The 15,355-nt window shown below is 35.3% G+C and overlaps 1 protein-coding gene across 1 annotated transcript in view; it reads left to right on the top strand.

Moving 5' to 3' along the window:
- Atg16 (Autophagy-related 16) overlaps nt 1-15,355 on the top strand; it is a 307,774-nt gene that overhangs the window by 239,985 nt on the left and 52,434 nt on the right. Inside the window, exon 13 of the mRNA XM_090413611.1 lies at nt 2,382-2,561. Within this exon, the coding sequence (XP_090269737.1) occupies nt 2,382-2,561 (180 nt within the window). The remainder of the gene's footprint in view (nt 1-2,381; nt 2,562-15,355) is intronic.

Here is a 15,355-nt window from a genome sequence, read left to right as displayed (position 1 = left end):
CTCTAATAGTGCCCATATATAAAAAGGGAAATAAAACTGAATGTGAGAATGACAGAGTTATTTCCCTAATGAATGTTCCTGGCGAGATCTATGCAAGTATACTTGAGAAACGGTTGACAAGGATTGTGGAAGAAAAGCTTGGTGAAGAACAAGTTGGATTCAAGCCAAATAGAAAACCAGTGATAGCACAGTGGTAAAAAACACCCAACATGCATACAATTAGGAATACATATCCATACTTGAAGTAGAAAAAGCCATCAAAGGCTTGAAATGTGGAAAGGCAGCAAGAGTAGATGATATTCGACCAGAAATGCTGAAGTATGGTGGTATAAAAGTCTTACTGTGGCTGCACTGCATAGCTCAGAAAGCTGGACGGAGGGAGGAATTCACGATGATCGGAGTAGAGCTCTAATAGTGCCCATATATAAAAAGGGAAATAAAACTGAATATGAGAATTACAGAGGTATTTCACTAATGAGTATTCCTGGCAAGATCTATGCAAGTATACTTGAGAAACGGTTGAGAAGAATTGTGGAAGAAAAGCTTGGTGAAGAACAAGTTGGATTCAGGTCATATAGAGGCTGTCAGGATCAGATCTTCACTTTACGACAAATAGTCGAGAAAGCATGGGAATATAACAAATATCTGTATTTAAGTTTTGTCGATCTCGAAAAGACATATCACAAGGTGCCAAGAGAGAAGCTATTCAATACGCTACAGTTATATGGTGTCAATGGGGCATTATATCAAGCAATACTTAGTCTGTATTTGAGTTGTAAGTCGGCAGTTAGAATTGAAGGATGTACAGGAAGATGGTTTAATGTTAAATCTGGTGTGAGACAAGGATGTACATTATCCCCTCTGTTATTCATTATCTATTTATGAAGTTATTCATTATTACACATTATGAAGGAAAGTGGTATTAAACATGATATCAGAATTGGAGATGGTAATGTCAGCTCTTTCTTTATGCAGACAATGTTATACTTCTGAATAAATCCACTACAAGTTTGCAAGATTCCCTGACTAAATTGAATAACTGTTGTAATAGATATGCTATGAAGGTCAGCATTAAAAAGACAAAGACAATTAATAGGTAGAATTGTTGAAAATGTCAACTGTGTTGTGAACGGGGAATCTGTGGAACAAGCAAAACATTTCAGCTACTTAGGCACTTAAATATGGAAATAGACAACTGAATCAACAAAGCTGGTGTTGTAGGAAGTCAACTGAAGAAATTCATATGGAATAAGAGAGAAATTAGTCGGAACACTAAATTAGCTGTATACAAGACAGTTCAAACCAGTTTTAACTTATGGATCTGAGAACTGGTTCAGAAGTAAAACACTTGACCAAAGACTAGAGACCACAGATATGAGAGTCCTGAGAAATATAATGCATGAACAGATGGCATCAATGGCAATATCAGATTAAAAACAAGGATATTAGGAAAGAACGTGACATTGTCGAGCATCCAGGAATGTTAGCAGAGCTAATCTCAGGTGGTATGGTCACTTAAACAGAATGGGTGGGGAAAGATTGGCAAAACACGTGTTCTCTGCCAGGTTGGTAGGAAAACGAACCAGAGGAAGACCAAGATATAGGTGGATTGATACGGTACAATGTACCTTATACGATAGAAATATAAGATCTGATAATGATAATATTTGAGTCTTGACAAGTAATAGACTGATTTGGAGGAAAATTGTAGATAGGAAGTTAGTAATGATGTAAATTTTTCATGCCCCAAATTTGGGAGGCCTACATCTGCATCTTGGCCCAACGGCCAAGAACATCTACTTAGCCCGCTAGAGGGCACCATCAGGACTGTTAGGAGAACAATAGCTTCATCTCTTCATTCCCAGTTTCCGTGTTGTAGTGCCTACGTGCATGTAACTTTTTTGTAAGTTCCTTTAGAAAATGGCAACGTGACGTTGCCGAAATATCGGAAAATATTTATTAAAGTTTAATTTAATTTATATCCTTAACTACGTTGTTCTATTCCTTAAGTGTTTTAATAATAAGTAAATTTTTCATGTAGTACTATCATATCCTGTACACCCCTTGAGGGTACATATCAGGAATTTGATGATGATGATTTTTGTGTAATTTGAAGTTGCATTTTGCAGTATGTTTTTTTTATTATTATTATTTTATTTATTTATTATTTTTTTAAATCTTGAATATCTTAATAATGGCACTTGCATTACCTTTTAAAGCAGAACAGTAACGGTCATAATACTTACTTATCCAAATGATGTTCCTGTATTATTGGTCTGCTGAAAAATTTACATGAAAGATATTTTACTGAATATAATAATTTATGTATAGCTTTCATCATTTCAATACTTTTGTTTTCTGTAGTAATTATTTTTTTTTAGGTATCAAGACTATATTTGCTGGTTCCAGCTGTAATGACATAGTCACTAGTGATAGCACAGGTACCAACATCATTAGTGGACACTTTGATAAACGCATTAGATTTTGGGATACAAGATCAGAAGGTAGTTCAAATGATATTTTACTTCAAGGAAAAATTACGTCCTTGGATCTGTCATCTGGTAAATATACCATGTTTTTGCTCTATTAGCTATTCAGAAGAAAAAAAATTGTTAGTCACATATTAGAATATATGAATAAAACACAAACCATTTGATAATCATATATTCTTTAAATTTTAAATAGCAGACTCATAACTTTATTATCATTCACTTATGTATACTAGAATACACTTTTGGTACCTATTCCTTGGTAATACATAGTGAATGATCATGAGAATCTGCATTACTAGTATTTAGCATTTCATGTTTTAACTATTGTTTCACCCTGATACCTTAAGAATGTAGAATTCCCAGTTGTCGTGGTGTAACATGAAGAGAAAATAAAATAAAACCCCTGTATAAAAGCTAATAGATGAATTATTTAAAAGAAAAAAAATATTCTTGCATCCAAGTAAAATATATGTCAAAAAAAGTGTTTGTTGAACTAAATAATAAAAGAAGGAATGTATTACAGTTGTGATATAAAAAAAAAAATTTTTGCTAAGTAAGACAGAAAAGATTAATCATAAGAAATTTTCAGAGGCTAGAGATTAAAACATTAAGTAAATTCATAGAAAAATTTTGGAAGGGGGATTAATTTAGAGGCTAGCAAAAGAAAAACAATAGACTATTGCTCAGGGTCAATTCCCGGATTTAAACATCGTCGTGGGCTCGCCGACCGAAGGATGTTTGGCAGAAAAACGCTACCTTAATTGGTCGGTGAAGTTGAATCAAGTAAGGGGCGGAGTAAAGAAATTAAAGAAGGTGTCATTAGGGGTCAAGGTATAAAAGGGTTAGAACCCCCCCCCCCCCACGAGGCTTTTTCCTGGATAGTTTCTTCACGAGCTCCTTCGTATAGGTTTCACGTGGTTTTCCTGAGTGGTGGGATTGGAGTTATCTCCGTTGTCACAACAAGGAAACAAAAGTGAACAGGATTTCGATTCCGTATTTCCTATGGTAAGAAACGAGGAATACCATTTAGCCAAAGGAAAGAAGGTATTGTCTAAGTGTTTCATCATCCAGTCACAACTACGAGAAAGGGAAATCTGTAAAGAAGTCGGTGTCCACGTGGTGAGTCTCACAGCCATGGTATAGATGATTCTAAAGTGTGTTCTTAATTCAAGTACGAAAAGTAAAGATCGCACAAGCATAGTTTAATGCCAAAAGAACTTAGGAGTGACTGATTATAGGAGAGATCATACCAGGATAGTTCAATCGGAAAAAGGTAGAGGCCAATATAGAAAACTCAAGAGAAAAAGGTACTGTAAAAATCTCATGTTAACTGAAAATCGTCTGTAATTGTACTCATTATTCTATTACTGAACTGTTGAAGAGACTAAGGAAATTTATACTAGGACTTTAGTACATGACTGATTATAATGAAAGTATGCCTGTTAATATTAATATTATATAAGTAATTACGTGTCCTGAGAATTATGCATGTGTATGGTAACGTATAGGAAAGTTTAAATGTCAAAGTTATGTGTTAGTACAGTGAAAGGATAAGTTAATCTACATAGTTTTTGATAGTTAAATAGAGTGAATTGATCATATATGTCCATGTGCTACAGCATATAGCATATATTCAGACTAATATAGGGTTAACTAAGGTGTTAATTAGATCTGGGATTATACATATGATTTTATGTGTTGAATTTGTTATGGCGGCATGATCGTAATACCCATATAGGATCTCAGCCAAATACTTGTGATTAGCCAATGTTATTTTGTAAATATTTTCTTAGTATTGAATTGAATTATATTAGAAATTGAATTGTACCATGCTAATGAGTTTAATAAACCTTTGTTCATTGATAAAACAGTCTGAAATTGCTGCCCAATGCACCACTTGAAAACGTACGAACCTAATCACGTGGGAGGGGAGAATATTTAAATGAGTAACGAGATAAAGTGTCACGACTGAAATATTGTTTCACATTCAGACATATATAGTAATTGCTCCTTGTTTTTGTATTTAATATCTCAAACTAAATGTCCCAAAAGGCGCAGTATAATATAAATATTAGGGACACTAAGGGGAGAAAAAGCTTAAATATTTGTATTTTGGGGTGATATCTCGTACGTAGATAAAAGTTGAATATAGATAAGCAGAAAATCACTAGATAGAATAATAATCATAAATTGGGACACAACACTATATAAGGATGAAACTACAATTCTTGGTAGTATTAGAAGAGCAAATTGAAAATTCCAGCTTTCTCCCATACACATTTTGCTTTTACATAATTTTGTAAAAATTTTTGTGAGAGTGAGGCAGACGCCATTTTTAATTAAGTCATTTGAAATTTTTATATTTGAATAATTGATTACTGTGACATGCAACACCAATCCTATTGCAATGATGAATTTGAACTCTAGGTTAACAGTGATTTGAGTTTTCTTACATAATGCCACTATTTAATGGAAAAGGTTTCTGCATGCTGCAGATTAGTAGATTTTTTTTTATTATTTTCAGGGATGTTTTATTAGTGTATACTGTTTTGAAATAAGTATGGATGTACTGTATTTCAGAGAAATCTAATTGTATACATTTCATTGTGGGCCTTTTTTGGCTTCATCACTTTCCAGTCTTCTTGGCATACTCTCCACCAGTTTGATAATATGATTCAGATATTTTGAATCATCCTTCCTTGTGCATCCAGTCATTATAACATCACTGGATGCACAGGTCTAGCCTATATGTACTGTTTATCCAATAAGTATTCCATTGGGTTGTAATTGAGACTGTACAGATAGTCAAGTATTTTCACATTTTCCTCAAATCACATAGCAATAGCACCTGCAGTATGATCGTTCACTTTCATATCAAAAGAAATGTGTGTGTCTATCCTGTAAAGTTGCCATGGTGTAGGAAGTATTGCATTATCCAAAATTCATGCATATTTGTCAAGGATTCATCTCCCAGTCATTACAATTAATAATGATTACCAGGAAAAACTATCTCCAGACCATTACATCCCTCCCACCAAACTTTACAGTTAGGATGATTCATTTGGGCATAAGGTATTCCCCAGGCATCAACCAAACCCATTATCCACACTCTTCCATCCAGCTAGAAAAAAATGTGTCCCAATTCTCTGCTTGATGTCAGTATGATGCTTTATGGACCACTCATGTTGCTGTTAATCTGAATCACTGTAGAATCCTGGCTGATCGTTTCTACATGAATAAGATAACGATAAAAAAATCAGCAGTTAAATAGTTCAGCAATTGGGAGTGTGGGAAAAAGAGATTTTTATATTTAAAAGCATAGTGTGTAGCATATCTGAGATCTCTGTTGAACAAGAGCCAGATATAATATGATTCCTCTGTTTTATGTTATATTGTTGAGAGATACACAACATTTCAGATGCTACTTTGAATTTCCTAACAAAACTGTCGTAGTCAGTATAGAGCATTTCTATTTGTTGCAGTATTTGATGACCATTATTTGTTGTATGGAAGGTTAGACTAGAATCTTTGTGTTCTAACAAGCTAAAATAACAGTCGGAGACTTGTCTAAAATATGTAAGGATGGATCTATCTCCACAAGAACAAAGTTGAGGATTCTGGATGTAGCTGTTTTTCCAACAGTAACTTATGGATGTGAGACTTGGAACCTAACAAAGTCTGATAGGAAAATGATAGCTACTTTTGAGATGTGTTGGGATTTAGCTGACCCAAATTGTATGCTTATTGGTTAAACCAAAATAAAAAAATGATGGTACGACATGACAAAATTTCATGCCGGCTGGGGCGTCGCCCGGTTGAACAAGGCCCCCATTCTTTTCGCCAGGGAAACAGGGCGAACAGCGATAAGTCAGCTACTGGAACAAATCTGAAAACAAACCCCAACTCAACATCACCAGAGTTAAAGATCGGTACTATCAACATAAGAAGCCTGAATGGCAAAGAAATGGAGCTAGCTGAGGAATTAGATAAGTACCAGATCGACATAATAGGGGTGACTGAAACAAAAAAGACAAAAACTGGTGAGATCTTTCTGAGCAAATACAAAATGTTATATTCAGGCAATAACAATCAAGGAAAAGAAGGAGTAGCCATAGTATTCAACACAAAATAAGAGGCTAATCTTCTTGAATGGCAGTCAGTCTCAAGCAGAGTCATGTGGGCAAATATGAGAATGGGGAACTGGACAATGAGCCTTATTTGTGCCTATGGTCCCACAGAAGGTTCTATTAAGGTAGAAGTGGAGGAATTTTTTGAGGCTTTAGAAAAAGCAACTGACAATGAAAAAGGAAAAGTTGGTTCTTGTTGGGGATCTAAATAGCAGAGTAGGAAATGATTGTGAGACATACAAAAATATTTTGGGAAAATTTGGAGAAAAGAGCAAAGCTAATAATAATGGCAAATATCTGTTGGATTTCTGCTCAGGACATGGACTGGTTATTACTAACACCATGTTCCAACATAAAAATGTGCACAAATTCATATCGAGAGAAGAAGCAAGAAATAAGAAAAGTCTCATTTACTATGTTATTGTTGATAGTGATGTTTTCTCCCTACTGCAGGACACGAGTGTACAGAGGATTTGAAATTGGAAGTGATCACTATGTAGTCTTGAGCAGGATAAAATTGAATTTCATATTGAAAAGAATAACACGTAAGAAAGTTTTAAAGCGAATAAAAGTTGAGCAGCTCTCAAATGTGAACTGTAGACTAAAATACACAAAGATTATTGAAGAATAAATGAAAGAGTTTGAGAACAGGAATGAAACCTTAGAGATTCAGTGGCAAACTCTGAAGAAAACATTGATTGATTCTGCCAGAGAGGCATGTGGTGAGGTTGTGTGCAAAGATAAAAAAATCAGAACTCCCTGGTGGACACAGGAAGTTAGAGGCAGTGAAGGAAAAGAAGAAAGCATATCAAAAGTTCCTGTCAAATAAGTCAGCTTGTGCTCTTAGAGAATATAGAGACAAATGCAAGAATGCTAAACACTGTGTAAAACTAGCTAAACAAAAGTCATGGAAGGACTTTGGCAAGAATGTAGAAAATAAATATCAAGAAGGTGGCAAAATATTCTGGAGGTTGTTGAAGAAGCTTAGGAATGGAGGAAAGAGTGCTGTAAGAGGAGTTAGACATGAAAATGGAAGAAAAAGATATCCTTGAGGTATGGAGTAATTACTTTGAAAAAATGCTAAATGAAACAAGCAGTGATGACAGCACAGTGGTAAAAATCACTGACCAGGCATGCAGTCAGGAATACATACTTCAAGTAGAAAAAGCCATCAAAGGCTTTCAATGTAGAAAAGCAGCAGGAGTAGATGATATTCGACCAGAAATGCTGAAGTATGGTGGTATAAAAGTCTTACAGTGGCTGCACTGCATAGTTCAGAAAGCCTGGACAGAGGGACGAATTCCCAATGATTGGAGTATAGCTCTCATAGTACCCATATATAAAAAGGGAAATAAAACTGAATGTGAGAATTAAAGAGGTATTTCCCGACTAAGTGTTCCTGGCAATATCTATGCAAGTATACTTGAGAAACTGTTGAGAAGAATCGTGGAAGAAAAGCTTGGTGAAGAACAAGCTGGATTCAGGTCAAATACAGGCTGTCAGGATCAGATCTTCACTTTACGACAAATAGTCGAGAAAGCATGGGAATATAACAAAGATCTGTATTTAAGTTTTGTTGATTTGGAAAAAGCATATGACAAGTTGCCAAGAGAGAAGCTATTCAATATGCTACAGTTATATGGTGTCAATGGGGCATTATATCAAGCAATGCTTAGTCTTTATTTGAGTTGTAAGTCAGCAGTTAGAATTGAAGGAAGTACAGGAAGATGGTTTAATGTTAAATCTGGTGTGAGACAAGGATGTACATTATCCCCTCTGTTATTCATTATCTATATGGATCACATTATGAAGGAAAGTGGTATTAAACATGATATCAGAATTGGAGATGTTAATGTCAGCTCTTTGCTTTATGCAGATGATGTTATACTTCTGAATAAATCTGCTACAAGTTTGCAAGATTCCCTGACTAAATTGAATAACTGTTGTAATAGATATGGTATGAAGGTCAGCAATAAAAAGACAAAGACAATGAAAATAGGTAGAATTGTTGAAAATATCAACTGTGTTGTGAACGAGGACCTATTGAACAAGTAAAACATTTCAGCTACTTAGGCCCGATTTTTAGTGAAGATTTTAAATGAAATATGGAAACAGACAACAGAATCAACAAACCTGGTATGGTAAGAAGTCAATTGAATAAATTCATATGGAATAAGAGAGAAATTAGTCGGAACACTAAATTAGCTGTATAGAAGACAGTGTTTAAACAAGTTTTAACTTATGGATCTGAGAGCTAGTTCAGAAGTAAAACACTTGACCAAGGACTAGAGACCACAGATATGAGAGTCCTGAGAAAGATAATGCGTGAACAGATGGCATCAATGGCAATATCATATTAAAAACAGGATATTAGGAAAGAACTTGACATTGTCGATATCCAGGAATGCGTTAGCAGAGCTAATCTCAGGTGGTATGGTCACTTAAACAGAATAGGTGAGGAAAGATTAGCAAAACAAGTGCTCTCTGCCAGGTTGGCAGGAAAACGACCCAGAGGTAGACCAAGATATAGGTGGATTGATACGGTACAAAGTGCTTTAGACGATAGAAATGTAAGATCTGATAATGATAATATTGGAGTCTTAACAAGTAATAGACTGATTTGGAGGAAAATTGTAGATAGGAACTAGTAACGATGTAAATTTTTCATGTAGTACTATCATATCCTGTACACCCCTTGAGGGTAAATGTCAGGAATTTGATGATGATGATTTTTTATAAAGACATAAGGTCTTAAGAAAACATCTAGATACTACATCTATCTGATGATCTGTTTAGTATGATATTATAAACTATATATATATATCTTTTGTGTGTGTGTGTGTGTACGTGCACGCGCGCGCCCACACACAGAATTTATTTTCCACTTTTATGATTAACCTTTTATTCGGTGAATGCATAATGCTATTGGCGATTTAACATCACGTGGCTTGTTCTGTTTTGAATAAATCAGTTGTTTGCATTCTTATTTTTAGAGGTACCTGTGGCATAGTATAATTATTAAAGAACCCACAGTAATAACTTTTAATTAATAAATAAGGTACAGATATTTCATACTAAAACTAATAGTACATCTTCAGTATTACAAACAGACAGGAATGGAATACAAGTAACGAACATTTGGTGGATCACCTATTAAAATACATTGTTGTCACAAGCTAGGAAATTAATAAATAATTAATATTTAAGATAATTGTTATTTTTTAATGATTACATAAAATAAAAGTCTCCCAGATCTTCGAGAGAGGGAGAATCATTTCGATTTAAATTCGGTCAATGTAAAATAGCTTCACAACTTTCTTTAAAGAGGCGTTCATATTTGAACCTGCATAATGAGGTTCAAATGCAGATTCAAATATGAACGCTTCTTTAAAGAAAGTTGTGAAGCTATTTTACACTGACCGAATTCAAATCGAAATGATTGTCTCTCTCGAAGATCTGGGAGACTTTTATTTTATGTAATCATTAATAAAAAAAATTATCTTAAATATTAATTACTCATTTATTTCTTTAATTTCCTAGCTTGTGACAACAATGTATTTGAATAGGTGATCCACCAAATGTTCGTTACTTGTATTCCATTCCTATCTGTTTGTAACACTGAAGATGTATTATTAGTTTTAGTATGAAATATCTGTGCCTTATTAATTAAAAGTTATTACTGTGGACTTACGTGTTCTTAATAATGTTTGCATTCTACCATGTAAAAACGGTTTTTAAGCCACTGACAATAGTCTGTTAATTTTAGACTGAAATATATGGCAGTATATTTAATAAATAATACCTTGTGTTTTCGTATTTATATTGTATACACATGTAAAAAGATTACTGAACATTACAAATTTCTAAATATCTGAATGTCATGTCACTGTTAATAAAGTGCTGGTATGTCATACCATCCTAAAAAAAAAAAAAAAAACTAGTTTCAGATATAATACCTCTTGAACATGATATTACCATACTCCTAATTGTTGGACTGTTAATGGTTAATTCTTTTTCATTGATTTGTATCTTGTATATGCTTCTTTTGGATCATCTTTATGGATTTTATTTTTCCTGAAGTGAAACACAAAATAACTAAAAAAAACTACTTTGTTAGTATAACATTCTTTAACACTTCTTAAATGTAACACTAAGTACACAAAACTGGTCAAATTTCAAGCTAATAAATCAGTTTATTTAATTATTAGATATATGAAGAGCCAAAGGAATCAATTCGGCAACATATGACTTGTTTAAGTTAAGGGATATTACATCCCATATCATTTCTTAGCCGAATAAGAAACTCAAAGAGTTTCATGCCAAATATAGTAGAAACTATATAAAGTTCGGCGATTCCAAGCATAAGCAAATACCTGGATACTGCAGCAACTGACCCTTAAGGTAGTGCAAGCTGAGGCAACTCATGTCAAAGGTGGAGCAAGCGCTGATCACTATTCTTGATATTTACCCATAATGTGAACTTAGCTCCTAGGAGCTGTATTACTGTTCTACATTATGAGCGAGGGTCACTACCCAGACCGGTTTCAACGTTTATTGAGGTCTCATCAGTGAGTAGGTAGACCTAGTTAATATCAAGTTTGTAGCGAACAGAACTTAACCCTTCTATGAGTATTGCTGAGAGGTGTCCTAATAAATTATTAGATATATGAAGAGCCAAAGGCTTCAATTTGGTGACATATGACTTGTTTAAGTTAAGGGATGTTACATCCCATATCGTTTCTTAGCCAAATAAGAAACTCAAAGAGTTTCATGCCGAATATAGTAGAAACTATATAAAGTTCGGCGATTCCAAGCGTAAGCAAATACCTGGATACTGCAGCAACTGACCCTTAAGGTAGTGCAAGCTGAGGCAACTCATGTCAAAGGTGGAGCAAGTTCCGATCACTATTCTTGATATTTACCCATAATGTGAACTTACAAAACTTGTTCGCTACAAACTTGATATTAACTAGGTCTACCTACACACTGATGAGACCTCAATAAACGTTGAAACCGGTCTGGGTAGTGACCTTCTCTCATAATGTAGAACAGTAATACAGCTCCTAGGAGCTAAGTTCACATTATGGGTAAATATCAAGAATAGTGATCGGAGCTTGCTCCACCTTCGACATGAGTTGCCTCAGCTTGCACTACCTTAAGGGTCAGTTGCTGCAGTATCCAGGTATTTGCTTACGCTTGGAATCGCCGAACTTTATATAGTTTCTACTATATTCGGCTAAGAAACGATATGGGATGTAATATCCCTTAATTTAAACAGTTTATTTAAGATTATTAGTCTTCTACTTTGCATGCTAGAAATTTTCATTAGAAAAAAAAACTCTTATTATTCAAGTTATAAGAGGAATCTGCATTCCAAATGCATAGCCCCCACTCATTTCGATAAAACTCAGGAAACAAAAGAGAGCTAAGAGGGGAATCGAGCATTCCTGACTCTTATTGCTTTAAATGAATTCTTGGTTCAGTAGCAGACAGACTTCTCAAATATGCAGTAGGCTAACAAACTTACCTAGTGTTTCTTGATTCTTAATGCAATTTCTGCCTTTCTTTCTCTATGGGATCTCTTAGCTAACATTACCCAGTTTGGACACCATCCATGGAAAAGTTTTGAAACATTCGCATGGTTGCCTCTTGTTATTTCCAAGGCAATGATCAAGTCTGGCATCATGACGTTACCAAGCTAACATCTTAATGGTCTTTTCTTGCTCTTCATGGTTAACAGCTTCCTTTCTGGTTATTCATTAAGTGCAATTTTGGATGGTATCCTTTCATCAGATTTTTCCATCAGAGCTGGAGTATTCCAGGGGCTCTGTGCTTTTAACCTCACCCTTCCTCCTGCATCAGTAACATCTCGCCATCCTCAAATCCTCTTCATAGTCTAGCTTGATAGTACAATCCATCCCTATCCTTCATTTACACAGCTTTATAGTGTTTAAATGATTCAAGCATCACGATCTTCAATAACCAATTCCTTAAACACTGATCTAATACTTTATTAAATCCCAAATCTGCCCAACTGAGAATAATCTAAGGATTATTCTCACATTTGTGATGGTACACTCAAAGCACCTTCAGAATGTTTAATTGTATCCAAAAGAGGACTATCTATTTGATTGGTGAATCCCCCCCCCTCTTTCCAGTTGCTTCCATTTGCTTTCTTATAGTGTTCTGTTTCTTGATTATCTTTTTCATAGACATGACACTATATGGGGGTGCATAAGGGTCAAAGCTGTCTTAATGGTCTTAAGACAGCTTTCCTCCGCATTCGGAGAACCTGGTCGGTTCTCCGAATGCGGAGAACCGTCCAGGGCTTCTGACCTAATGTCCAATCCTCACCTTCTCGTGGTGCACCCTGTTGGCTATCTGCCTGGATACTGAATGAACAAGGATGGGCAGGCAATTTGGGATTTAGCTGACCAAATTGTATTCTTATTGGCTTAAACCAATATACAAAATGATGGTACAACATAACAAATTTTCATGCTGGCTGGGGCGTTGCCTGGTTAAACAAGGATCCCGTTGTTTTCACCAGGGAGCCAGCGAACAGTGAAAAGTCAGCTACTGGAACAAATCTGAAAACACATCCCACTGAACATCACCAGAGTTAAAGATCGGTATTATCAACATAAGAAGCCTGAATGGCAAAGAAATCGACCTAGCTGAAGAATTAGATAAGTACCAGATCGACATAATAGGGGAGACTGAAACTAAAAAGACAAAAACTGGTGAGATCTTTCTGAGCAATACAAAATGTTATATTCAGGAAATGACAATTAAGGAAAAGGAGTAGCCATAGTATTCAACACAAAATACGAGGCTAATCTTCTTGAATGGCAGGCAGTCTCGAGAGTGATGCGGGCTAATATCAGAATGGGGAATTGGACAATGAGACTTATTTGTGCCTATGGTCCCACAGAAGGTTCTACTAAGGTAGAAGTGAAGGCATTTTTTGATGCTTTAGAAAAAGCAACTGACACAATGAAAAAGGAAAAGTTGGTCCTTGTTGGGGATCTAAATAGCAGAGTAGGTAATGATTGTCAGACATACAAAAATGTTTTGGGAAAATTTGGAGAAAAGAGCAAAGCTTATAATAATGGCAAATACCTGTTGGATTCCTGCTCAGGACATGGACTGGTTATTACTAACACCATGTTCCAACATAAAAATGTGCACAAATTCACATGGAGAGAAGAGGCTAGGAATAAAAAAAGTCTCATTGACTATGTTATTGTTGATAGTGATGTTTTCTCCCTAGTGCAGGACACAAGAGTGTACAGAGGATTTGAAGTTGGAAGTGATCACTATTTAGTCTTGAGCAGGATAAAATTGAATTTCATATTGAAAAGAATAACATGTAAGAAAGTTTTAAAGTGAATAAAAGTTGACCTGCTCTCAGATGTGAACTGTAGACTAAAATACACAAAGATTATTGAAGAAAAAATGAAAGAGTTTGAGAACAGGAACCAAACCTTGGAGATTCAGTGGCAAGCCTTGAAGAAAACCCTGATTGATTCAGCCAGAGTGGCATGTGACGAGGTTGTCTGCAAGTATAGAAAAATCAGAGCTCCATGGTGGACACAGGAAGTTAAAGAGGCAGTGAAGGAAAAGAAGAAAGCATATCAAAAGTTCCTGGCAAATAAGTCAGCTTTTGCTCTTAGAGAATACAGAGACACATGTAAGAAAGCTAAACACTGTGTAAAACTAGCTAAACAAAAGTCATGGGAGGACTTTGGCAAGAACATAGGAAATAAATATTAAGAAGGTGCAAGATATTCTGGAGGTTGTTGAAGAAGCTCAGAAATGGAGGAAAGTGGGCTGTAAAAGGACTTAGAGATGATAATGTTAACAAGAAAACGGGAGAAAAAATATCCTTGAAGTATGGAGTAATTACTTCAAAAAATTGCTAAATCTAACAAAATGTGATAGCACAGTGGTAAAAAACACTCAACAGCCATACAGTCAGGAATACATATCCATACTTGAAGTAGAAAATGCCATCAAATTCTTGAAATGTGGAAAGGCAGCAGGAGTAGATGATATTCAATCATCTACTCCTCTAATTCAAAGTAGATGATAGATGACTTCAAAAAATTGCTAAATCTAACAAAATGTGATAGCACAGTGGTAAAAAACACTCAACAGCCATACAATCAGGAATATATCCATACTTGAAGTAGAAAATGCCATCAAATTCTTGAAATGTGGAAGGGCAGTAGGAGTAGATGATATTCGAAATGCTGAAGTATGGTGAAGTACTTCACCATACTTCAGAAATGCTGAAGTATGGTGGTATAAAAGTGTTACAGTGGCTGCACTGCATAATTCAGAAAGCCTGGACAGAGGGACGAATTCCTGATGATTGGAGTAGAGTTCTCATAGTACCCTTATATAAAAAGGGAAATAAAACTGAATGTGAGAATTACAGAGTTATTGCTCTACTAAGTGTTCCTGGCAAAATCTATGCAAGTATACTTGAGAAACGGTTGAGAAGAATTGTGGAAGAAAAACTTGGTGAAGAGCAAGCTGGATTCAGGCCAAATAGAGGCTGTCAGGATCTGATCTTCACTTTATGACAAATAGTTGAGAAAGCATGGGAATATAGGTTGACTGTCAAACTAGAGCAGATGGGGTTGGATATTAGATTGGTGCATTGGATTGGAGACTGGCTATCTGATAGGTATCAACAAGTTGTGTATGGGGGAGCGCTATCCAGGAAAA

Source organism: Typopeltis vanoorti, chromosome 24 (assembly GCF_054136105.1).
Source record: "Typopeltis vanoorti isolate ZY-2024b chromosome 24, IOZ_Tvanoo_1.0, whole genome shotgun sequence".
Classification (NCBI taxonomy): domain Eukaryota; kingdom Metazoa; phylum Arthropoda; class Arachnida; order Uropygi; family Thelyphonidae; genus Typopeltis; species Typopeltis vanoorti.
This window is presented reverse-complemented; position numbering and strand designations above follow the sequence as displayed.